Source organism: Anolis carolinensis, chromosome 4 (assembly GCF_035594765.1).
Source record: "Anolis carolinensis isolate JA03-04 chromosome 4, rAnoCar3.1.pri, whole genome shotgun sequence".
Lineage (NCBI taxonomy): Eukaryota > Metazoa > Chordata > Lepidosauria > Squamata > Dactyloidae > Anolis > Anolis carolinensis.
Window position 1 is genome coordinate 97,232,824 of NC_085844.1, and position 27,822 is coordinate 97,260,645.

Below are 27,822 nucleotides of genomic sequence, written 5' to 3' on the forward strand. Positions count from 1 at the left end.
GAACTTCTGTCCACAGTTCTTCTGGGACTCTATTTATTACATCTAGTTCCTGAAATCTATTCTTCACCTCCACTGCATATTCACTATAAATGTTTGTTATGTCATATCTAATTGGTCTGTGTATTTTCCCCATTCTCTTTAGTTTGATTCTGAATTGTGAAATAAGAAGTTTGTGATTTGAACTACAGTCAGCTCCAGGTCTTGTTTTCGCCAACTGGATGGATGTCTGCCCCCTTGTCTGCAGAGTATGTAGTCAATCTGATTTCGGTGTTGACCATCTGGTGAAGTCCATGTGTAAAGCCATTCTTTTAGGTTGTTGGAAAAGGGTGTTTGTTGTGCACAGTGAGTTTTCCTGGCAAAATTCTATCAGCCTACGTCCTGCTTCATTTTGTTGTCCCAAACCATGCTTGCCTGTAATCCCCGTTGTCATTTGACTGCCCACTTTAGCATTCCAATCTCCTGTAATTAAAATAATGTCTCTTTTTGGTGTGTTATCCAGTAGGTGCTGCAGATCCTCATAGAACTGATCTAATTCCGCTTCTTCAGCACCTGTGGTTGGGGCGGATATTTGAATCACTGTGATGTTAAACGGCTTGCCTTGAACTCAAATTGAAATCATTCTATCATTTTTTGGGTTGTATCCAAGCAATGCTTTAGCAACTTTGTTATTAATTATGAAGGCTACTCCATTTCTTCGGTGTTCCTCTTCTCCACTGTAGTAGATCTGGTGGTCACCTGTTGTGATGTGGCCCATTCCAGTCCATTTCAGTTCACTGACTCCCAGAATGTCTATCTTTAATATTGACATTTCACCAATAACCATGTCCAGTTTGCCCTGGCTAATAGATATTACATTCTAGGTTCTTATAGTGTGTTGATCTTTAAAGCATCAGATTTGTTGTTCACCTCCAGTACCGTCAGCCGTTAGCCTTCCTTTCAGCTTTGAGCTAACTGTGTCATCACATCTGGGATTAGTTGGACTAGTCCTCTGTTCCTCCCCAGAAGCATTTTGGTCATCTTCCGACCTGGGAGTCCTATCTTCTGACGGTATGCCGACATTTCTCTGGTTGTACTGATCCATTTAGTTTTCATGGCAAGAATACTGGGATGGGTTTCCATTACCTTCCCCAGGGATCGTATTTAGTCTGACCTCTCTGCCATGACCTTCCCGTCTTGGGTGGCCCTGCACGGTTTAGCTAATGGCATCATCGAGGCACCCAAGCCCCAATACCACGTCAAGGTAACGATCCTTTGCATGGGGAAAGGATCGCATTTAGCACCCCTAGAGCTGCTAAATGTACTTTTATCAGTGGAGTAAAAAAGCATTGGGAATGGGTGTGTGTTTTGGTTTAAAACCAAAACTCTCCCTCCAAGCTCACAAATAGTTTTCTATGGAAATATAGTCTTCTTCACAGCACCACTTAGGGAATTGTGCTTTCCTTCTGTACAAACAAGATTACCAGGAACATCCATGAGGGATATGAATTCAATAAGAATTCAAGCAACGATCCCCTAGTTTGATTTCTTAAACTGTTCTAGTATCTCCTGACTTTAAAAGAGACTGCTGATCTCATGTTACCCTTTGTAAAGATAGTCTAGGGATACGCAAGCAGAAGCAAACATTATGACTATCTGAGATGGACTGTGCCCACTTGACTCTCAATAATTCAAGAAGAGATACTTGCCTTTGTGAATAATCCTAATCACATTTTTGTGATACCTCTGGTCTGCATTCGCAATGCTATAAAGAGTATTAAAAACTATCTGGGGAAAAAGGCTATATTGAACACTGCCATGGGTTATTCTATCATGACCCAAGGTCTAGCAGTTTCCTGTGGGGAAAGAATAGTTTGTTGTGGAACAAGCTGGGGGTCTTCAAGCACTCAGACAAATAAGACATGTTGCATGGATAAAGTGGTTGGGTGTTTGTGCAGTCTTATCCAGGCAACATGTATTTTGTGTCAACAAAGAAAAAACTTCAGAATCTTTTCTTCCTAATGTATAGGAGGACAAGAACTGTGAACCAGTAACTGTCTCATAGAAACCATGATCCAGTCCTGAATGTGTTCATTCAGTGGGATTCCACCAGGCTAGTACAAAGAATGTTGCAGACACATTGCACACCAGACATGTATTTGATTAGAATTTAAGCACTCAATCCCCCACTTACATTCTGGAATGATATAATCAAAGAGTGGTGCGCTACACCTACATTTCAATTGGAAAAGATTGGCTCTCTGTTGGTTGTTTGCTTGTTTAATGTAAGTCAAAGGGAGGGGAACTTAGCAATTCGTATGTCAAGAGACCAGGAGTAGACAAATGTAGTTTTCAAAACCTGAATCCCCTACTTCTATGCTGTAGGTTGTCAAATGGTTCTTTACCAAAAACAAATTTTCTCTATTAAAACCAGGCGAGGATACCTGAAAACAGAAGAGCCCCCAAACTGCATCTTAAAAGCTATCAATGCAGTTAAATTCAGTTCAAATTAAAGCAATTAGCTGCCACATTTAGATCAAATGGTGAAAATAAGCACATTATCATTTCACAGCAAAGGTCAGTTTACTAATTAAGTTTTGTTTTAATAAACATTGCCTCATAAATTCATTTATAGAGATAATTCAAGTGAAACAATAATTATGTAGCTATATTTGATTAAACAGGGGATCACTTTCTCAACTGGAGCATAGGGAGGCAGAACATTTCTTTTCATATGAAAAAAGTACCACCATTTAAAAACAAAAACAACAACTATAAATGTTGGTCTGCACACGCATCCTTCCTTTAGATTAAAAATGGAAGACACTGTGCAATGTATGTGTGTGTGTGCGTGTGTGCGTGGGGGGGGGGTTGGACAGAGCTAAGCTAAAAATGACTTTCCTTCAATGTTCATGCAAAAGACAAGAGTGAGAACATTCCAACAATTCTCATATGGAGTGGGCTGGGGTGGGGATTGCTAGTTTCCTTCGTTGAGGCTTATATTTGAGGGTGCCCTCCAACTTCCAAATGGCCGCAGGTTCAATCCCCAATATCTAGCTAGTGACTGAGAAAACTCCAGTTTGAAAGTCTGGAGAACCTTTGCCAATAAGTGGACCAATTGTCCTACAAAATTTAAATGTAATAAATTAGTGGTCTCACAAAGTTTAAATAGAACAAAAAATTAAGTTTAAGACAGCTTCCTTTGTTTCTGATGCTCTACAAGGCCAATGTTTCTCTCAGAAGACAAATATAACTCTAATTAAAGCTGCTGTGAGCATAAACCCTCACCTATTACAGAGAATCATGAAACTGCTATTGATTTCACTGGAACTACAGCATTTCACACACACCTTCCCCTAAAATGACCCACTATTAAACATTCTTGGAAAACATGCATTGTACTCAGAAGAGTATGATCTTAAGCCAATGTGAGTGGTCCAAGGCCATACTTGCTGAGGGGAAGAAAGGACAGGTAGGCGGCTGGGAAAAGACTCATGTCCACCCGTCTTATAGCTGTCTGCATTCTGTGAGTTTATTTATGCCTATTCCAAAACTGTTTCCATGGAAACTGAAACAAAACTGGCCACCAGCTGAGTCAGCTTCCACTGCTGGCTTCCAGTTATCACAATGTCATCTGTTTCCTTAGAAACTGATGTTAAAAATGATTTTTTAATATCAGAAAATTGTTATTTTTGTAAGATCACAGAGCATCTCTTTGAAACAGACCTTAGAAAGCTCCTGTTTAAGCAGCTGCCAGTTTTGCCAGCAAGGTCCTTGAGCGAGAGTGAGACCAAACCTTCAGCTTCACCCGCCATGGAACAGCTGGCAATCGCCATCAGGCAGGTGGAGCAGCTGAAACGGACAGCTCTCACTTTCAGCTTCTGGCTGCCTGCTGTATTCCTGAGCTGTATGTAGAATGGCTGGCTTTGGAAGCATGTTCTATCATGCAGTTACATTTAGTTTCTAAGAAGATGAGTAGGATTCAAAGGAGAATTAAATGCACATAGTTTGAAATAAGTAGTGGAAATTGAGGGCTATAGCAATAGTCAAGCAACTAATAGACTCATGAGCTCTGCCCCACGATGAGCAGTGCACCCTCGGAAAGTACCTCAATCAATTACATGCTTCATTTCATAATGCACTCTCCTTTTATAAAGTTCTCCCTAATCCAGCTGTTAGTTGATTGAATTTCCTGGCAAGGACAATTTAAATAGTGTGTGTGTGAGTTAGGACTATATGTTACTTGTTATTTCAGTTTTAACTTACATACTGAAACACATGGATAGCCAGAATAAGAATAACAAACCCCCTACTAATTTGCCAAAACATTTTAATCAGAACACAGTATCATTCGATTTGCCACATGCTCTATGCCATATGTGCTCTATGTACTCTACTCCAGCACTACTAATTGGTTGAGCTCACATAATGACATAGAACCCTATTTATGAACATTCAGGCTGCATAGCAGACATAGATATTAGAGTATTTGCACTTCAAACTTCTGCAAAGAGGTTGTCAGTTTAATTAGGATTAAACTTCACACAACCAGGGAAATGCATTTCTGGCCCAAACTTAGAAAAGGAAAGGAATGTGGCATGGAGAGAAGCTAAGAAACAAAGCAATACAGTCTTTCTTTCGATAATCAGCTCACATAATAAATAAGCATATTGATTAAGAGACTGAGGCTGCACCTGCAACCTCAATCCTGCTTAGGAATGTATGCCTCCCTGCCCCCAATACTATCCAATTGTTCAAGGGAAAGTCAAAAGGCTCCTCCTACACTGTGTAACTTGGACTGTAATGTCATTTGTAAAAAGCCCAGCTGCCTTGTTTTAAACCTTTGTTTAAAATGTATGGTGTTTAGGGAGGGTGCAGCCCTGTTTTCTTTTTCCAGGTGAATGTTGCAGAGTTGCTCAGGGAGGGATGCTGAACACCCAATAAGCAGAGAGAAAAAGGAACTGAGGAAAAAATGAGTGGAGTTGAAAGGACACTGGGAACACAACAATGGAGTGGACTCTAAAGAAGGGCCACAGTGCTTAAACTGGGGTAGATTGGACAGGGAAACCAACAGCTGGCGGGCACTTGATGGAGTCCTTTCACACTACTCAATTGTGGTACTATGATTTCACTTTAACTGCCATGGTTCCATCCAATGCAACTCTGGGATTTGAAATTTAGGAAGAATTTTTAGAATTCCCAGGTAGAAAACTTGCTACAGCAGTGCAAACAGGTGGTCAAAACCATAAAGCAGTAGGGAGATGGTCAGATTTCACATTTTTATTTGAACTAATCAACCATCTGTTTGGCCACAGGCTTTCTTCATCCATTTTGGAATTAACATGTTACTTTCAATATTGTTCAGGATACTGTTTCTTTCACCTGCTAATTGTAGCAAGAATAGAGATAAAAGACTCTTTTAAACTCCTTGAAGACCCAATGAGAAAAAGCAATCTCTAGTAGAAGCTTCCATGGATTCCAATTCATTCCACAGGATCCATTAAATCTAAGTTATTGACTGTTTGAAAACCCAGACATTTTGGCTTGGGATCAACCATCATTTACAATCTAAAATGCCATTCCCTTTCTTCTCTGGACATCTTCAGCCCAGTTGTGACAACACTTATGCTTCAATCAATATCTGAATTGGATTTTGCCTATGTTTATAGGCACTCATCTATCATCATTTATAGTAAAACAGACTCATTTAAACAAGTGGGAATAATGTATAGCCAGAATGGCACCAACCATGTGCAAGAGAAATACCAACAAGCTTGAGGAACCCCATGATTTGCAAAGGTACTCGCTGAAAAAAGCTCCTATTCAGGTCAGAACTGAATATCCTGAAATGGCATGACATCTGGTTATGGAGGGATGATTTCAGAAGGGAGGAGAAAACACATGATAAAATAGTATATGCTGGGAAATGACATCACTGCTGGCCAATATCCTTACAAGGAGGAGCCTGTGATTTTGTTCTAGAGTTGCTTATATAACAATAAATTCAACTGCTGGAAACCTGTCCTTACCAGAACATGGAAATAGTGCTTTTTACTGCCATAGTACTATTCATGTGTTATTTTTTAGATTAATAGAGTGTCAGCTCACCACAGCCGCTCCTGAATGAACACACGAGACTCTCTGTGATATCACCAGAAACTTTACTGCAGGAAACATAAACATCCGAAAAGCCAAGAATGGGAGACTCCGGCCAACCATCCTTTATATACCCTCCCCCTCATTTGAAAAGTCTCTTCCCGCTCAGTAAAACCCCGCGCAAATTCCCCGCCAAGTCCAGCAGCCGTTTCTTCTCCGAGTCCTGAGACGCAGGTGTCTTATCAATGTCAGTGACCCTGAAACTCAGAGCCACATACAGGCTCTAGTAGCAGGGTTCTGACATGGCGTCCTCCTCCCCTTCGTCCTGGAAGGAAAAGATTAAACACAACTATTGTTCTCCGCTGTCCAGAGTTCCTTTATACTTTTTTAACAGGCTGCAATGGAATACCGGGTGTACCTTCCCTAGGTCCTTGGGTAGCTTCAGCTCATAGGTCACTTCGTTTATTCTTTTCGCTACCCTGAACGGCCCTATATAGCGTGGAGCCAATTTCTTAGATGGGAACCCCAATTTCAGGTTTTTTGTGCTCAGCCAAACCAGATCTCCTTCGCCCAATTTGTCCCCCTCTCGGCGCCTACGATCTGCAAAGAGCTTGTACTTTTTTTGTGTTTCCCTCAATGCCTCCACCACGGTCTGCCACCCTTGTTTAATTTTGGCCGGCCATTTCTTGTCGGTCTGGCCCTCTCCTTCCTTCCACTCGGGTAGCCTGGGGAAAGGTGCCACCTCCTGTCCGTATACTATTTCGAACGGGGCACGACCTGTGGCCGAATGTACGGCCCCGTTAAAAGCCATCTCAGCAAACGGAAGAAGGTCCGCCCAATCGTCCTGTCTATAATTGGTGTACATCCTCAAGAATTGGCACAGTGTCTGTTGGGTACGTTCGACCCCCCCGTTGGTCGCGGGATGAAAAGCCGAGCTCAGATTCCTTTCCGCTCCTAACAGCTGTAAGAATTTTCCCCAAAATTTTGCAGTGAATTGGACTCCCCGGTCGCCAATTATTTTGTCGGGGCACCCATGTAGGCGATATACATGCTTCACATACAAATCAGCGAGCTTTTCAGCCGAGGGGAGTTTTGGCAGGGCCACAAAGTGTGCCTGTTTTGAGAATAGGTCCAATATTGTCCAAATGTATCTGTGGCCTCTGCTGGGGGGTAGTTCGCCTACAAAATCCATTGCCACGCATTCCCATGGCCTCATGGGCTCCACCACCTTCTGCAATAGCCCCTGGGGCTTCCCAGGTGGTGTCTTGCCCTCTGCACATAATTCACACTGCGTGACCTACCCCCTGGCGTCTTTCCTCATCCCGGGCCACCAGCATTGTTTGGCCAACAGTTTAATAGTCCTGGTGGGGCCTAGATGACCTGCACCCTTGTTATCGTGGCATTTCCTTAACATTTCTTGTCTTAAACATTCAGGAATATACAATTTCTTATTAACAAACACCAAATCCCCACACAGTTCTCCCTGTTCTTTGTTCGTTTGTAACCATTTGTCCATTCCATATGCCTGCTTCAACTCTTCCTCCCATATTTCTCCTCCCCCCGTGGAAATGGCAGTGCGTTTGTTTTCTTTGGCTGCTTGTGCTCGAGTCAGTACTGCCAGGCCCCATTGCTTATCTAGGAAAAGGCTCCCCTCAGATTCCTGAATTCCTCCCCCGTGCTGAGGCATCCGAGAGAGAGCGTCAGCGAGTATGTTGTGTTTCCCCTGGAAGAACTTGAGTCTAATCAAAACGGCTGAAATATTGGGCCCATCTAATCTGCTTCGCTGATAGTTTACGAGGGGATCTCAGATACTGTAAATTTCTATGATCAGTCCACACCTCAAACGGTGTTCCACTTCCTTCCAGGAAGTGTCTCCAGCACTCTAGTGCTTTCAGAATCGCTAAGGCTTCTCTCTCCCAAATCGGCCAGTTTTTTTCTGTATCGCTAAATTTTTTCGACAGATAGCCACATGGCTTCAGGTTCCCCCCCTCGTCTTTCTGCAGCAGAACTGCCCCATATGCCCGGTCTGACGCATCGCAATGTAGTACAAAGGCCTTAGACATATCAGGGTGCTGTAGGACAGGCTCCTCGGTAAAACGCTTTTTTAGGGCTTCGAAAGCTTCCTGGCATTCTATTGTCCAGGTCAGTTTGGCCCCTGGGGCCTTCACTTTGGCTGTTTCTCCCCTGCCTTTAGTCTTTAACAAATCCGTTAATGGCAAAGTGAGGCGCGCAAAGTCCTTGATAAATGTTCTATAGAAGTTTGCGAACCCCAGGAAGGATTGCAGCTGCTTCCGTGTTCTGGGGGCTTCCCACCCCCTTACGTCTTCCACCTTCGCAGGGTCCATCGCCACTCCCTGGGAGGAAATCCTATACCCCAGAAAGTCTATCTGGTCTTTATTGAACTCGCACTTGGCAAGCTTCGCATACAGCTTCGCTTCCCTCAACTTTTGTAGGACTTCCCTGACTAGTTCTACGTGTTGCTCCTTGGTCCGAGACATTATCAATATGTCATCTAAAAAAATAAAGACTCCCTTGTACAATAATGGATGCAACACTTCGTTGATTAATTGCATGAACGCGGCCCCTCCCCCGCATAAACCGAATGGGAGCACACAATAATTGAATAATCCGAAGGCGCAGGAGAAGGCCGTCTTCCACCTGTCCTCTGGTTTGATCTGCAATTTATGGTAAGCCTCAATTAAATCCAATTTAGTGAATATCTGTCCCTCCGATAACTGGGCGATCAAGTCCTTCACTAAGGGTAGAGGGTATTTATTTACAGTACTGATTGCATTCAGGCCCCTGTAGTCAATGCAGAGCCTCAGCGTTTGGTCCTTTTTCCTCCTAAACAATACAGGTGCCCCTAAAGGGGAGTTCGAAGGTTCTATGAAACCTCTCGCTAGGTTTTTATCAATGTACTTTCTCAGTTCCTCCTTTTCCCTAGCCGACATCGGGTATATCTTTGCCTTGGGAAGCTCTGCTCCTGGGACTAGCTCTATTTTCACTTCAACTCTCCGCTTCGGTGGGAAATTGTCTGCTTCCTTCTCGTCAAACACGTCCACAAAATCCCGATACTCTGGGGGTAATTTATCTGCCAGTTCTGCTATTCTGATAGAGTCTTCCTCCCCCCTTTTCCCCGGCTCCCTCTCAACTTCCTGGCTCCCTTCTTCCAAACTCATCCCGAAGATCATGCTCTTATCCTCCCAGTTGATTTGCGGGTTGGCCTGCTCCAGCCACGGCATGCCTAGTATAACATTATAGCTGGCTATTTGTGATATCACAAATGACACCTTTCCTTCCCAACTCCCTATCTTACACTTTACATCTTCGGCACTGTACCTAGCTAACGATCCTGATGCTGTGGATCCGTCCAACTGCGAAAATGCTATTGGGGATTCTAGGTTCGTCCTTTCGCATCCTAATCCCTCGGCTAATTCAGGGGAAATGATGTTCCTGGAACATCCACAATCCACAAGCTTTGCAGGTTGCTTGTTTGCTGCCATTTTCAAGCTGAATGGGGACCACTATCATAGCTTTGTCCTGACTTACCAACCCCCCCGAATGGTGCCTCATCGGTGTTTCCTCCTCGGCGCGTTTTCCTGCCACGGCTCTTGGTTTGGGCTGGCCTCCGCTTTCCCCTTTTCTCTGCCAGCACTCGGCAGCTCTGTGGCCCAACCGGCCGCACACAAAGCAGCCACTCCTGCTGGCGCTCACGTTCCCTGTCGGCTCCGCTCTCCTCCCGGCTGGGGCTGATCCCTCCTTCCGGCTCCCCTCTTTCATCTGCGGTCGTTGCTGTAGCGCTCCTCGGTGCCTCCTCGCCTGGGCCAGCGATGTCTCGACGCGCCCCGCCAGCTGAATCCATCCGCGCAGTGTGTCAGGCTCATCACGATGCACCGCCCAGGAGAGGATCTCCCGCCTGAGCCTCTCTTTGAAGAGTTCCATCTTTGTCACTGCAGACCATTCCGGCACCTTTTCGGCGAGGCATTGGAATTCCTCCGCATACTCAGATACCGACCTCTGCCCCTGGGAGACGGTCTTCAACTTCTCCCTCGCCCGGATCTGCTCCAATGGATCTCGGAAACGGGTCTCCAGAGCCCCCATAAAGCGTCGGACTGACCCCAGACATGGGTCGCGCCGCGCGTGCAGCTGAACGTACCAGCTAGCCGCTCCCCTCTTCAACACTGCGCCAATGGCCCGTATCCGGCTGGATTCCGTTCTAAAAGTGTGAGCATTGTCCTCCATATAGCCCCTCACCGTGGTAAGGAAAAAATCCAGTTCAGAGGACTCTCCCCCAAACTCGATCCTTAGTTCCTCTCGTCTCGGTAGGGGTCCCTGTGGTGGCAATCCCCAATTCTCCGCCCGTCGCAAGCCCCCTTGCGGACCAGTGGGCCCCGCTGCCGTTTCTCTTGGCCCTGTGCCACGCCCGGCATTCGCCAGGGGCACCAGGGTCTCAGCTGGGAGCGTAGCCGGGATTCTCGGAGGCTTTTCCCCTTCGTCGTCACTCTCCTCCACCCGCGTCAGGCTTGGTTGGGTCTTGGGCCGGGCGCCGGGCTCCTTTCGCATTTCCCTTCCCTTCAGTGCTGGGAGGTCTGCAAAGCCCTGGCTGCTTCCCACGCTCACGTCCCACATTGAGCCAGCCCGAAGTTCCCTTCCTCTCTCTGGCTCCGCCAAAAACGCCAGGCGCTCCATCGCCCTCGACATTACTGCCAGGGTGGTCTCCATCGCCGACATCCTCTCCTCCAGAAACACCATCCTTCGTGGGCCTGGGGAAGGTGAACCTTCCTCTCCTCCGGTGCTGTCTCCCCGCACCACTCCACGCCTCTGGGTTACCCCATTTGGCTGGGCATAAGCGGTGGATGACGCCAGGGCCGCCAGCTGGTGGAACTCAGCGTCCGGCTCGGGAGTGGCCCTTCCCGACCTTCCTCCTCCTGCGCCCAAGAGTTCTTCATCCTCCGCTTGCATGTTACACCTCACCGCTACGGCGGGATGGTGTCTATATTCTTGGCTTAGTGTCAGCTCACCACAGCCGCTCCTGAATGAACACACGAGACTCTCTGTGATATCACCAGAAACTTTACTGCAGGAAACATAAACATCCGAAAAGCCAAGAATGGGAGACTCCGGCCAACCATCCTTTATATACCCTCCCCCTCATTTGAAAAGTCTCTTCCCGCTCAGTAAAACCCCGCGCAAATTCCCCGCCAAGTCCAGCAGCCGTTTCTTCTCCGAGTCCTGAGACGCAGGTGTCTTATCAATGTCAGTGACCCTGAAACTCAGAGCCACATACAGGCTCTAGTAGCAGGGTTCTGACATAGAGGATGTTATTTTAGACACATAGGGTAAATATTTTGGACAGCAGTGAGTGATGAGAATAACATCCAAACATTATGATCTTACTTGTTTCCATTTGGCCATAGGGAGAGGCGGGTAATAAATAAAATGCATTATTAAGCAAAAGGGGAATGTAGAAAGCATACCCATCTCCCAAAAAATAGTAGGCAATATTTCAGACAAAGATATTCATTACAACACAATACTGACATGCATATCTATTCCAAAAAGTTGTCAGCAGATCTTTGAAATAATATAAATGGAACAAGCTGAATTTCTCATGAGTCGATGCCTCATTATCTGGGCACCATCAATGAGAAGGCCTGGTCTTTTAACCTGGTCAATACCTCAGATAGAAGAAGGATATCATTTCAACACTGTAATCATAAGGAATATCAGTCAAGAGAATATTGTTTAATATTAGGAACGTCAATTCCTCAGCAGCAGACCTATACAGAAAGATCTCTGCTTCAGTATTTGACAAAAAACTTATTCAGAAGCATACTTGATATGTATCTTTTTTTGAAGACCGTGGTGGGTTACTGCCAGTCTGAGTAGACAGGACTGAATCAGATGAACCCATGGCCTGATTTGGTGTAAGGATGCTTTATATCTTCAGTACTGGTCATTTCAGAAGTGCCCTGGCTTGCAAAGTTCTGATAGCTGCATTTAGCTGCACATTGATTAACTTGGTATGAAAGCAACAAATTGGAACAAAAGAGCCAAGGGCTAAAGAGGATGACGGTAGTGTTTCCTCTCTCTGAAGAGCCAGTTAACTGGAACTCTGGTGAAGATGAGCAATACAAATTGGAGTGCAGAATGAGCTATTCCTAAAACAGCTATCTATAATTCATAACTGAGTTCTCATGTAGTCATTAATAAAAATATCCTGGGGAATTTCTAAAACTATAAATGACCATTTTCTAAAGCAATATGTGTTTCCTACACAGGGCAAATATTTTGTGTCTGATTTCGATGCCTGAAAATCTATTCTTTGCATGTAAAATCTGGTGACGCTTATGATCATGTGGTCAGATTAATTCATTGGTATTTCAAGAGGACTCGTTTTCAGTACTGCAGCACAGATTGGGACAGATGCACAGAATCACTGATAATGCAGACTGTAGTCTAGTTTTTAACATATTCTCCAACATCCATTCTGTTTTAGATAGTAAACTGGTGGCTTCAGGATTTAGCAATTTAGCAATGGGAGGAGCACAAAATAAAGCCATTATTCCCTAAAACAATAATGATGTCCCTCAGTGAAATTTACTTTTATTCCCAAAGAAAGTGCTAGCAATAACCTAAGAATGCAGTTTAGGCATACAAAGAGGCAGTTATCAAAGGAATATAAACAAAGCAAATAGAAGACTTCATTTTAATGCCTCACATTGTGTGATGCCAGAAGCTGTAGCTGAACTCTTGGATGGCCTCTACACAGTAAAAGGAAGGTGGCTCATAACTAGTTTGCATTTGAAGCACAAATTTAAGAATCAAACAAATGAATATTGCAGTATATCCCAATCGATGATGAAGCAGCTACTGAGTTAGTAAATACTGTATATTAAAAATGTAAACAATGCCACTAAAACAGCAGATGACGATGGATTTATTAAATCAATGATGATGGTTATGGTGGTGATACACAACTGAAAAAGAAAAAGAAAACCTTCCATCAACCTATAACCTTTTCATTAGCATACCAATGTAAGGTATATTTTACATGGAGCTCATTTAAACATTCATTCCTCATCTCTACTAAATTTGAATTAGTACAACTGTTCCAGAGGATGTCCCGTAGGATGCTCAGTCCAATGTGAGCTCAGCGCAGAGTAGGCTCACTTAAAAGATTGAGAAATGTTATCAGTAGTTATAGAAGACTCACTGGCTTCAATGGGTCTACTCTATTTGCAACTCATGGTGGATTATGTCAATCAAGTGTTTACTGGAGTTTTTAGAAAGCTTATTAGGAAGATGTTAAATCAAAATAAGTTAAATGGAAATGTACATAAAGCAAACATACTTAAGGTGGGTTGGTGAATTTCTTTTCTTGAATCCCAGTATACTGAAGGTACCTCTATCTGTATGAATAAGAAATCCAGCTTGGTAAGAAGCCCAGATCATTCTGAGTAACTGGCCTTTAAAAAGATATCTTTTATAGAAGTATGATTAAGTGGCCTTGATACGGTAATAAGTAAAGGAAATTAAATTTCTGAATGTTATGCAACACATCAGAACAGATTATTTCAATGGTCCCTCCTGACCTTAAAGTCCATGTAGCTAAACCAGGAATATTTCAAAAGAATGAGAAGGGGAATAGCTCAGAACACCAACCTTTCACCATTAATTACTACATCTTGCTCTCTAATGTCCCTATCAAGTCCCCATGTACAATTTAAAACAACAACATGCAAGTTGTGGGAAATGCAGTCGTTGGAAAGATGATGCACTACAGGTCCATATATGGCTGACACACTTTCAAATACAAGATATCCATCTGGCTTGAATGGGATTTGTGTGCTTCACTTCTTCACTCCAGCTTTGTTGTGCTGATCTGTCTTCTTTCTCTCCATCCTTTCCCCTGTGTGTCCACAGTCTTTCTGTAACTCAGAAGGAAGGCTATGTGCCTTTCTTTTGATTTATGCATGGGATCTAACTATTGTAAGTGTTCTATAAATAATCGCTATCAAATTGTCAATCAGAATTAGAGGATTACTTTTAAATATATGTATTTTAGTAGTTACACACCCATCTGGGATAATTCTAAAAAAAAAAAAAAGCAAACTTGAATGCGGAAATAAAAATACCTGATTGTATAATGCTATACATTTCAAAAGATAACAAAAGCACAGTTTCATAAAAAGTAAATTATACTACCATAGATTAGCTTCAGTATGCATTGAATAACAGATTGTTTCTGATCGCCTGCCTCTATTTTGTTCAACCAGAACCTAAAGAAAGCATTGGCAACACAGTATGTCGATTTCCCAGTTGCCAGGATTTTTATTATCGTGTCAAAAGCGAATTGAGAACATACTGCAAGTCGCTTCTGGTGTGAGAGAATCCTCAATCTATAAAGACATTGTCCTAGGGACGCCCGGATGTGTTATCATCCTGCGGGGGGCTTCTCTCATGTCCCTGCATGGGAAGCTAGAGCTGACAGGCAAGAGCTCACCTTGTCTTGTGAATTCGAACCGTGGACCTTTAGGTCAGCAGTCCTGCCAGCACAAGGATTTAACCCATTTTGCCACCATGGGTCCTACCAGTTGCCAAGATAAGAGAAGCCAAGGCTCATATATTTTCAAGTGAATAGGTTTGTTACCAAAAATAAAAAAAGAAAAAAAGAAAAGAAAAGAAAAAAAGAATATAAAAAATTGAAATGTTTTCTGGATCTCATCATGACTCCAGGACCTACACCTCTTCTGAATTCTTCCATAATTAAAACCATGGTTATAATTCTACATCTAGATACATTCTCAAATCAGGAGAGAGGAACCTGTGATCCTTTAGGTCAGTTGTTCTCAACCTGTGGGTCCCCAAATGTTTTTGGCTTTCAACTCCCAGAAATCCTAACAGCTGGTAAACTGGCTGGGATTTCTGGGAATTGTAGGCCAAAAACATCTGGGACCCCAGATTGAGAACCACTGTTTAAGGTGCTTTGTATTACAGTTCATGGAAGTTCCAGCCTAAAGGGATTTTGGGGAATGTATTCCAAAACACATAGCAAGCCATAAATTATTTATTCCTTTGTTTATTTTATATATATATATATATATATATATATATATATATATATATATATATATATATATACACACACACACACACACACACACACACACATACACACACATACACACATACATACACACACACACACACACACACACACACACAGAGTAGAGTCTCACTTATCCAAGCCTCGCTTATCCAAGTTTCTGGATTATCCAAGCCATTTTTGTAGTCAATGTTTTCAGTATATCATGATATTTTGATGTTAAATTCATAAATACAGTAATTACAACATAACATTACTGCGTATTGAACTGCTTTTTCTGTCAAATTTGTTGTAAAACATGATGTTTTGGTGCTTAATTTGTAAAATCATAACCTAATTTGATGTTTAATAGGCTTTTCCTTAATCCCTCCTTATTATCCAAGATATTCGCTTATTCAAGCTTCTGCCGGCCCGTTTAGCTTGGATAAGTGAGACTCTACTGTATATATATAATTTTATATTGTGAGTTTATATATTGTGGAACACAAAATTTAGGATTTCCCATGGGGCTTTCCAGGTAGGCACTGAGGAGATTCAGACTTGCTTAAGCTTCAAAAGGATTGGTCCATTCTATGTACTTTGGGATCAAATTGCTAAGTCATATCTGCAAGAGATTAAGGCAGAATTGATCTATAACTAGAAAGGCTTAAAAGAAACCAAGGTATGCTAATAACATATGCTCCCACTCTCCAAAAAAGCATCTTATGCATGTAGAAATATAGTTGCAAGAATACAAACAGATACACAACTATGTATGCTGTCAAAGCAAAGCAAAGTGAAAAGAGAAACACTGGAAATGGGAGGATAAAACAGCAGCTGGGAGGCAAGTATTAAGTGCAGAGAAGATTAAAGAAGGAGATTCATTCTGAATTTTAAAGAGACTTTATATTAGAATATAGCAACAGCACCTATACATGGGCCTAAATGATTAAAAACAGTTTGATTAATGCTGGGATATTCATCCAATGCCTTCAGTACCACATATGTCTAGACAAAAAAAAGACAGCAAATTCTTCATATTTATTTTTGTGGTTAATAATATTATTTCGCTTATTATTATTTTGATGGCTATCTTGCAAAAATGTCTCCTTATTTCTATCACTTCCTCATGCCTTTGCTCTCTGCTAACCTCATCTGCCTGCAATGACATCATCATGTAGCTAAATCTAGGAAAGGGCCATCCATGCAAATTTCAAAGGTCCTTACTTTCTGCATTCCATATGTGTAATTTGGGCCTGCAAATGAACTCAACTGACTTGGGACTGTTCAGACATTATTTTCCCTACATTTATCAATGGCATAAATCAGAACAATCCTCCTGCATTCCCATGAGGCAATGTCTAAATCACTGCTATGTGAGAAGTTTTCATTTTTCTAAAAGATACATTTCTTATTTATTTCCTATTCTTATATAGCCACGTTTAATCACGTTTTCTATCATAATCACGTTTTCTATCATAAAACTTCTAAGTCAACAGACGTATAAAGGCAAACCATAAAATCCACCAGGATACCAAGGATAACAATTTAAAAGAAATACATCAAGACTATTTCTCAAAACAGTAGTGTTAAAATAATCAATTCATTACCTAATAGACAACAGAAACATTGTCATATAGGTAACTCTGGGAAGACTACCATGTAAAAATTGTACCTCCCCCCCCCCACCGCCCAATGGCAGGTGTAGCTCCTGGCTGCATTATTACTACTCTTGCTTTGAACATCAGCTTCTTCTACTGGATCTCCAGGTGTTGCAGAAGCTAACTAAACACTGAATCATTGAATCATAGGGTTGGAAGAGATCACATGGGCCATTCATTCCAATCCCCAACCATGCAGGAGTCAATGGCAGGAATTGTGTTCAGAACCTGGACAGCTCACATCAAAACTACCTCTGCTAACATAAAGAACCTCTGACAGAGGTATTCCTAAGTGTACAACCTTCCATAGGCTCCACCATTCAGCTTTGACAGTACAACAAGGGAGGGAATTGTGTGGTTCTCAGCCTGTGGGTCCCCAGGCGTTTTAGCCTACAGCTCCCAGAAATCCCAGTCAGCTGTTAGGATTTCTGGGAGTTGAAGGCCAAAACATCTGGGGACCCACAGGTTGAGAACCACTGCTCTAGATGTTCTTTATGTTGGTTCTGTTCTTCAGGAATTGACCCACAAGAAAACAGTAGTTGGCTATCCCTGAATTAGAAAAATACAGACATTATTGCCATCAACATTACCCGGTAGGTACAGACAAGTCCATTTTATAACAAGGATCTGACTGCAAGGATCAACCAGGGAAGATGCTGTGGAATGGCATTTCGCACATTTCTCACCCTATTTCTCAAGCCAACAATCTGCGACATCATTCAGAAAACACCATGTAGATTCCTAGATTGTGTCACGGCCTTTTGTAAGCATCAAAACAGCCATTGTCTCCCACAGCAATTACTAGAACCTCTCAAAACCTAAGCAAACATATCTCAGATCTAAGCCATAGGCTGCCGCTCCAGTGTGTGTTTTCCCTATAAATCAAATACAGCTAAATCACACTAATTTTGCAATGATACAAAATAACTTCTAGTATTCAAGACCAGACATTCACAATAATGCAGGAAAAAAAACCTAAACAGATTTATCCCCATACCAATAAGCAAACAGCATGTAACAGAAATTCCATTTTAGATTAATGCATTCAACATACTTTGTTTTGAAGCAAATCTTTTAGATATTCAGCAGTTACATACATAGAACTCGTTTCATTAAACAATGTGACTTTTCTTCCTGCTTTGAGTATTTCCCACTTCCTAAATCTTTCATTCTGAAAGGGTATTGCACACAACTGAAATGTCTGATTAGTCAAACAGCATGCTATGAATTCTGTCATCCTCGACCTTTGCATTTCCAGGGTGACCTTTTTTGGAATGACATCAATGCAGACCAAGTGCATAAATGAATTCAGCTGAGTAAAATAATGGATATTGGCATTACAATACCTAAAGATCCACAAGAACATTGAAAGCTTAGCTCTGAATACAGTGATCTTTCAATCAGATGACTTTATTGTAAGTCTTTATTTTATGTCTAGCTTGCATTAGTTCCTCATGAATTCTGCTAATGGAGTCTAAAAATCTATTATTTATTGCAACACCATCTCTTATAGACCACTAGTAGAGAGCTCCCCTGTGTTTACAACATTACTCCATCTAAAACCTCTGAAGCATAGAAGAGATACAGGACTGTATTTAGACTGCAGATGCATTTTTCTTTTTTCATAAATATTTTTTCCAGTCCACTAAAAATAAAAAATCCATACCTGACTTCTAATATTTTTCATTCATTGTTCTGCATTACAGTCTCTAACAACAAATGAGGAAGGATTAGAACTTCAATAACATACCTCCATATTGTATTTTTCCACTGTTCTCTGCAAGGGATCAACAACTTGCCAGCAAATCAAGATGCAAAGATCTATTAGCAGCATCCCTCCAACTATCACCATCAATTTTTGGTCTTTGATGATCTAAGAAGAAAAAGAAGACGGCATAGGAGGGTAGTATTCCCATTTAACTCTGAGAGTACTATGAAGCTTTCCTTAAGTGCCATGAATATATAGCACTGCTAGGAAGCTTTGAATTATACATAGAAAAGTTATCTGTAATATGGGAAGACAAGAAAAGGTCATTTCACAAGCTACATTTACATTGTTTTTTATTTGCCAAGCAAAGCCAACTGAACAGACAGTAGTACTCATAATTTTAATATATTCTGTACACATATACACATTCTAATCAAATGTTTTTATGCTCATATTTATGTAGAAATACATGCATTACAGATTCTGCCAGGAACTATAACTAAAGTAACAATTCAACTATCTTCTAAAATCTTATTTAAATCAGAAGAGATTGGTTGCATATGGCCTAACCCATACCAAATGATTTCATCGGGATCTAAATGCAACTAACTTACATTAAAACTGTATACAAGAAAGAATTGTTGGCTTCAACAGGATATACTCTTAATTATTTATAAAACTGGAGTATCTGTCTAGATCCAACCCATCTATTCTACTCAATAATAAAATCCTCAGGCACTTCTCAAAACAATAAGATATAAAATAGAAATCTTTATTTGAAAGTACTTTTTGGACCAGCAACTAAAGAGCCCCTAAGTTTATCATCATCATCATCATCTTCTTCTTCTTCATCATCATTATGATACTATAGTTTTAAGCAACAGGTTTTTATTTTTCTCATTTTGGAGTAAGCAACAATGCTGGGGAAAATGTAACGTAACTCTCCATATGTTGGTTCATTTTCAACAGATGGCCTTTTAATCGTGCATTTGGTGGTGTTCATTTTATTTAGCATAGGGTGTTGACTTCTATAAAATCAGCTCCCTCCTCATATATTTATATTAGTAACTGAGAAAAAAATCCCAATGAGCATCTAATCTTATCCTTAATAAAAGAGACTCATTTCATTGTGTTAGTAAATCTTCTGGGATTGCAGTCTTAACTGTATGGAACTCACTGGATGATACCTATGCACTGAATATTTAGAAGAAGTTTGGAATTCCATTAGTATTGATGGGTAAAACATTCCAGTAATATGAATTTAACTCTTACTTTTCAGAATATCCTTCAGGCATCTATTGAATCATTTTGCTCTGCCAGGTCCTAGTCCATACTTAGACCCCCCACCCAAGCCCACCTTTATGACATGGATTAGGCCATGTGCAATGTTCCCTTAGTCCTGCTACACAGAGCTCTTGTGTATGTGTGGTAAATACATCCAAGGGTAGAAAGCAACTGTAAGTCCAATAAGCAAACTGTGTAAGACAAAGGCAAACCTATGGTGCCTCTACATTGTAGCATCAATGCAGTTTGACACTGTCATTACACAAGGCTGTGGAATCAGTCCACACCTATAGTACTTTCCCTTTATCCCAGCACCTTTTTCTGGGAACCTGAAAGGCCCATTTGAAGCCAAGAGAGCAGCTTCATACCAAGAGTAGAACAAAAAAGCATTGGCACTTGAAGCTAGGTCAAATTGTGTGTGAAGGGATGTAATAACACTTTTATCTTATATTTTCTAGGCATTCAGGGAAGGATAAGGGTCAGGCTTTGGGGAGGTTGGGGATTGGGGATATGACTTTTAAATACCTCTCTAAATGTAACAACAACAACAACAACAACAACAACAACAACTTTATTCTTATACCCCGCCACCATTTCACAAACGGGACTCAGGGCAGCTTACATATGGGATAAAATGCCCATAGAAACAAATACAAAAATCAATCAAAGCAAAAACAAAGTTAGAATAAAACCATTGTTAAAAATAACAAAAGTTAAAAACACAAATTCAATAAAACATAAGAATATAAAAAAGCCGTGTAACAATACTCGGTGCAACCAGTTGCCATATGTATTGTATTTTAATTCTGTTTTTACCACACTGTTACTATTTAATTGTTTTTTTACTTTTATATTGCACTCTTTAAACTTGTCTAGTGTGAGACTGTTAACTGCCTTGAGTCCCCATGAGGAGAAAGGCAGGGTATAAATAAAATTATATATATATATAAAATTAATACTGAATTATTTCCACATTTGTTATCAGGAAAGCTATAACTACTTCATTTTAGTTCAATGCCTTCCTGGACCTAATCTGAGCAGGACCTGAGTGATGACATCTTCCAGATCATACACTAATACAACATGATATTATCGGAAACTGCTGAAAATGGTTAAATTCCCTACATTTTATTGGTTCATGCTTCAGACTGATTTAAGGTGATAAGCAGCTTACAAATATCAATTTTAATTTTTTAATTCAAAAGGGAAAAATAGAACAAAGGGACAGAGGTTTTCTTAGTGATTCACTAAACTGTCGCCATGTCACAGCATGGGATCCTAAAGCAGTTCAGCGCAGTTCAAGTCTGATTGTCTTGAGCTTACTTGATTTACCCTTTGAGAGCATGAGGCAAACTGAAATCCTTTTGCAACCAAAATCCATAATTTCTCATATTTTACAATATCGTTCTCCATTGGAAAAATCTATACCTCATGGAAACATGAGACTTGAATGTGTGTGTGTTACCAGAAATATGAAAAAATATATGGCATTAGGCAAACTGCTTGTAAAAAGTCATATGTATTGAAAAAATTAATACACTGATGCACACATTAATGAATATATTAAAAACGAGCCAACATTTGTGTGTGTGCATTGCCCCCTCTCTCTTTGGAAGTGACCTGGAAATTATTATTATTATTATTATTAAACTTTATTTGTACCCCGCTAGCATCTCCCGAAGGACTCGATGCGGCTTACAAAGGCCAAGGCCTCAACACACAATATAACAATACAAAACAAAAGGCAAATTAAAAACAATTAAAACAGTATAAACCACAAGCAATAACAATACGCTAAAACACAATAGAACTGGGCCGGGCCAGACTAATGGGTACAAGATTAAAAGTGCTGATGTGACAGGTGATATATAAGGCTTATAGGGCAAGTGCAGAGTGCGATATGCGATCTTAGTTCTAATAAAGTGCTTATGGGACTCAGTATTGGAGATTTCCTATTAATCTGGGAAGGCACATTGGAACAGCCAGGTCTTCAAGTTCTTTCTGAAGACTGCCAATGTAGGGGCCTGTCTGAGATCCTTGGGGAGAGTGTTCCAGAGTCGGGGGGCCACCACAGAGAAGGCCCTGTCTCGTGTCCCCACCAACCGCGCTTGCGACGCAGGCGGGATGACGAGCAGGGCCTCTCCAGATGACCAAAGTGAACGTGTGGGTTCGTAGATGGAGATGCGGTCACGGAGGTAGGATGGTCCCAAACCGTTCAGGGCTTTGTAGGTAAGCACCTGCACCTTAAATTGGGCTCGGAAAATAAATGGCAGCTAGTGGAGCTCCTTGAACAGGAGGGTTGACCTCTCTCTGTAAGGGGCCCCAGTTAACATCCTGGCTGCTGCTCGTTGGACCAGTTGGAACTTCCGAGCCGTTTTCAAGGGCAGCCCCACGTAGAGCGCATTACAGTAGTCCAGTCTGGAGGTGACCAAGGCATGGACCACCCCGGCCAGATCAGCCTTTGCGAGGTACGGTCGCAGTTGGCGCACAAGTCTCAATTGTGCGAAGGCCCTCCCAGACACCGCTGACGCCTGAGCCTCGAGTGTAAGCGATGAATCCAAGAGGACTCCCAGACTGCGGACCTGTGGCTTCAGGGGGAGTGTAACCCCGTCCAGCACAGGTTGCCACCCTATACCCCGTTCAGGTTTACGATCGACCAGGAGGACCTCTGTCTTGTCGGGATTGATCTTCAGCTTGTTCCTCCTCATCCAGATAGACACAGCGGCCAGGCACTCATCCAGCACCCAGTGCTTAAGTATGAATGTGTAAATTGTTCCATGAAATTGTCCCTGGTCCAATGAGACATTAATAATCCTTGTAAACCACTCAGCCAATTCCCCACTGACAAGTTTGATAGGCCAGAAAGGGCAAGGATCTAGAACACAAGTAGTCTCTCTCACACCTCCAAGAATCTAAAGAGATCTTTTCCCCAGAAGATTAACTTTCAGCAATGATGTCTATGTTGTTTTCTTTTTAATGGCCTTGCTTTTGTTTATATTGCTAGTTACATTTTATTGATTAGCCCATAAGCCATATCACTATACTGAACCAATACTGCTAGTTTAATTTCATTTTAATTTTATATATACTACAAATTTTTAAGCAGTGTCTCTTTTTAATTTTTAAGCCACCTAAGACCTGGATTCAGAAAAAGGCAGGATTTAAATAATCACCATCACCATCTTTAGATCCTATCAATTTTATAGGATATGTTTTAAACTAACATTGCGCAACATTCCAAATCTTGTAATGTAATCTTGTAAATTCTGTTTGTCCCTCAATTAGTCATACAAATAATATGTGAATCTCCTTCCAGCATTATGCCTAGCTTTGGTGTATTTTCTCATCGCAGTAAACTTTATGTGAGTTGTGTATCAACCACCTCAAGGTCACAGAAGGTAGAATGCTAAAAAAAAAAAAAGCCTTTTTGTGACAGCCTTGGGCAATACAAGAACAGAGGAGTAAGATGTGCATTTTCCCTAAATTTAAGTCCAGAGCTTTCTAATATATTCAGTAAAGTTCTTGATTACTTTCCTGGAAAATATATTTTGTGGTTCTTCAGCCATTGTGGCCAGTAACTATGAACCAACTGTTATAGGTTCACATTTCAAGACTGCTGAGACTTGGTGATTGTTCCACATCTTGAAGACTTGGTCCTTTTTGCAGTACAGCCAAACAAAATTGATGTCTTATTTCTTCATAGGCTTCAAGAGGTTCTCAGACTAGGTTCTGAAAAACTGCAAGAAGTCCATCGGTAAAGAATGGGGAGGTGGGTCACAAGAGAGCGACAAGAAGCTGCAGTTGATGGGACTCTGGAGATTACAGCATCATTCTTATACGTAAGCAAGATATGGGCAGTTAGTCCTATCCCTATTCTCTCTTTCACTGAGTGGGAACTCAGCAAACAGCAGCCAATGAACTAACTGTTTTAGATCTACCATCGCATGTTAGTTCAGTTAAAAAAGAGAATGGAGATGAAGATAACTTTGTGATGCACTGATTTACCGTAACTGACTGACATTGTCAGTATGATTGTAAGAGCACTGATAGAATTCACCGCCACATGATGAAATGTTTGTCCTTAATCTAGGTTTCACTTTACAACAGATTAGACAAATGCATGGAGAATATATACGAGGGTTGAATGAAAAGTAATGCCTCTACCTTTGTTACTTGGGTTTGGATGGGGATATTTTAATAAATCAAAGGCAGAAATAATCCTTAGAATGTGCTCTTTAACTATCACTATTCACTTTTCCACATAACCCCCAGAATATTGGATACATTTCTGCCAATGATGAACAAGTTTTCTGAAGCCATCACAGAAGAAGTCGACACTCTGTTTCCGCAACCAGTGTCTCACAGTTCTCTCAACGTCTTCATCAGAAGCATAATGTCCGTGCAGATTTTCTTTTATTATCGGGAACAGATGGAAATCAGACAGTGCTAAATCTGGACTGTATGGAGGATGGCATACGGTGGTGAGATCCAGTCTCTGATGCTTTCATTTCAGGCATCAGCATCCTGGGTACCCATCATGCACAGATCTTCCGATAGCCGAGAAAAGCAATAATGTGACCTACATGTTCTTGTGAAATACCGATTATACTTGAAATTTCTCTCTGAGTGATATGAAAATTGTCCTGAATCAATCTGTCAACCTTTTGCTGTGAAACTTGATGGTTGCTGCCACAGGACGTCCAACTCTTTGTTTGTCACGCAAGTCAGATGTTCCCATCTCAACATCTTTAAACTTATTTGCCCATCGATGCATAGTACTCACATCAACACAATCACCAGAAACAGCTTTCATTCTCTGATGAATCTCCTTTGGGATGACACCTTCTGCTGTCAAGAATTTGATGACTGCACGTTGCTTAAGTCGCATTGACCAACCATCTGTGCAGGGTTCCATACTTCGCACTTTAACAATACAACCATTCAATGCTAAGACTTCCCACCAAATAGAACTGTAGAGGAGAGTCTACTGAACAAGCCAGTACCTGCCGTATACCAGTACTGCCATCTGTTGAGGAGTTATGAAGGTGGAGGTATTACTTTTCATTCAACCCTCGTACTACTAAACATTATTGCTAAACTGAGCATCCACACTCTGAGCACTTTGGGATACTGTGTGCAGGAAACAAACTACAAAGGACAGAAGTTATTCCTCATGTTTGACTTGTGGCTTTCCTAAATTCACACAACTGATCATTCACAACTTTTGAAAATGGACTTGATTCAATCCACCAGAGCTTTTAAATGCTATTAAGTGACATGAATGGGGGAAGCTAGACCTCTTAACATTCCTTTGCCAAACATAAAGCGGGGCTGGTAGAGGAATGATACAAAAGGGCAGTCTGAATTAGGTTTCAAGGGTCTGAGAGAGAATAATAGAATAAAATAGAAAGTGTAATGGTACACTACTTCATCTCAGAAAAAAGGCATACTACTTCACCATTTGTATGTAACTATGGTAACAGGCTGTTTAGGTTTTATTATGCTTAAATGTATGGAATTTGTTTTTAAATTTTATGAACTGATTTGTCAAATCTCCAGTGCTAAAAAAGTGCCATGCAAACATTTAAACAAATAACAAAAGATAGAAACAATCTCTAGAAAATTCAACTGCTTGGAGAAGTCAAAGATCTGTACAGCAGTATCTTTGCTCATGCCGACATTTGAGTCCCTTCGGGGAGATAGGGCGAAATACCAATAAAGTTTTTATTTATTTATTTAGAGTGTCTCTGTCTCTCTAAAAATGAGAAGTAACACTATGGCTTAAGGGGTTGATAGGTCTCTATCCTGGGGGCTCAGCCAGCTATGTGGAACATCCGGTGGGCACAGTGGGTTAAACTTTGTGCCGGTTGACCTGCTGATCAAAAGGTTGGCAGTTCAAATCCGGGGAGCGGGGTGAGCTCTCATATGTAAGCTGTAGCTCCCCATGCGGGGACATGAGAGAAGCCTCCCACAGGATGGTGAAACATCAAACATCTGGGTATCCCCTGGGCAACGTCCTTGCAGACAACCAATTCTCTCACACCAGAAGCAACTTGCAGTTTCTCAAGTCGCTCCTGACACGGGGAAAAAAGCCAACAATATGAGATGACCAGTATACAAAAAGTGGCTTTATAAAATATTGACTTTTGTCCTGTCCAGCCAACTAAAATTGTTTTATGAGGCACATTATCCTCTCATCATAGCCACGTTTTGTTTCACATCTAAGATCTATCATGATTCATACACTTATATATACCAACTGATAACATGTACCTGTTTTAATACACTTAAAAAATTGCTTTTAAATTTAAAACTCAAATTTGTAAAAAGAATTAAAAGTATGGCACATGTCAGAAAACAGTTGCTGGGTGGACAGTGTCTTTGAAACCTGCACAGGTGGGCAGTGCAAAATGACCACTACATGTGTCAAGCTCCCCGGGTAAACAAACATAGTTATTCTTTTTTGTTTCATATTATAAAATCAGGCTGACCATAACTTCACCAGGAGGTAGCAGGCTTACCACAGATCTTGGTCTGGGAAACACATTGCTTCCCATTCTCATATTTCCTGTACTGCTCATTGTGAAGTAACAGAAAGAAATCAATGCCAACAGTCCATTCACTTTATGTTTGAACACCTGGTTGAACTTTGTCAAATCAGCATTGAAACCATAAACAAATACTCTGTTGCAAAAATCAGAAAATTCCTCTGATCTGATGAGAAATCCTTGTGTTGCCATCCAACAGACACTTAATTCAAGAATGAGTTGAACAATCTACAAATGGCACATGCAGGGCAAGAAATGCTCCCTTTTCTGAGACTTCACACCCCTTGGTTTTTCTCATCACCTCAGCATATTCCACCACCAGTACCCACCAGAGATGAATCTCCAGTTCCTCAGCCTGTGAATTGGCAGAGACAATAATAGCCTCTGTTTGACAAAAGGCCAAACGTTCTCAATGCCATGCCTGATAATAGAAGTAGTGCCAACTAGTGAGATGAAAAGAGAGAAAAGCTTTTGGCAGTAGATTGATAGCTTAGATGGCAAAAATGAGGACAATGGCAACATGCCCAGGACAAAACTACACAGCATCAGTCATACATCACACCCACATTGGCAGAACATGTTATTTAACATCCAGAATCTATCTGAACTGCACATCCCATTCATACTCCAGTGCTTCTATCTTACAATGCGACCCATCATAGACAGCTCCACTATCATCCTGAAAAGAGAAAAGAAAACTCTTGGGAATGTTTTAAAGAACCCTACTCTCAAGTATCTCCTATTGGATTAATATCTACTAGGTAATCCCTGAAGCAAGTTTCCTCCCCAGGAAGTACAAGCTGAAACTCTGAAAGGGCCATTATGTTAACATATAACAAAATATCAGAACTGTAGAGGGTTCTAGTTCAGTGCTCATGGGCATTAAGAAGGTTCCTCCTGCAAGTGGGATTGGTTAAATTAACAAGGTAATAAAAAAAATGTAAGTATACATCTTGCTTTGTGCCTTCTCTAATAAGCAAGAATTGAAAACTAAGGTTAATGTTTGTCACTGATTCCTGGTTTTTACATGAGCAATAAACCACCATCCCAAGCTTAGACACAACACCAAACCTTCAATTACTTGCACACTTACAAAGAGGTTTGCTGTCTTCTGATAACATGAATATAGCACAATTCCAATTGCCAGTTCAACTACATCCCATAAATTTTGTACTCGGCTGACTGGCATGTTCTGTATCTCTTTAACAATGTATTTGCTATCCAATGAACACACAATACAAAATTTAAAGAAGTAGGGCTTCCCCATTTAGCCATGGTATGGATTGCTTCGTAACTATATTCTAGAAATTGGGAGATGAAATACAAAAGAAATTGAGGTGGATGCACCCCATCATATTTAAATAGCAAACTGCTATGGAAGAGCTAGGCTCCCATGGAGATCTCCACAAGAAAATATTAATATTACCCCCCCCCCCCCACACACACACACATTTAAAAACA

The 27,822-nt window shown here is 41.2% G+C and overlaps 1 protein-coding gene across 2 annotated transcripts in view; it reads right to left on the reverse strand.

Moving 5' to 3' along the window:
* gabbr2 (gamma-aminobutyric acid type B receptor subunit 2) overlaps nt 1-27,822 on the reverse strand; it is a 444,511-nt gene that overhangs the window by 117,698 nt on the left and 298,991 nt on the right. For both annotated transcript variants that reach the window (XM_003219823.4, XM_062980838.1), the window contains exon 13: nt 18,572-18,694. In XM_003219823.4, coding sequence (XP_003219871.2) covers nt 18,572-18,694 — 123 coding nt within the window. The remainder of the gene's footprint in view (nt 1-18,571; nt 18,695-27,822) is intronic.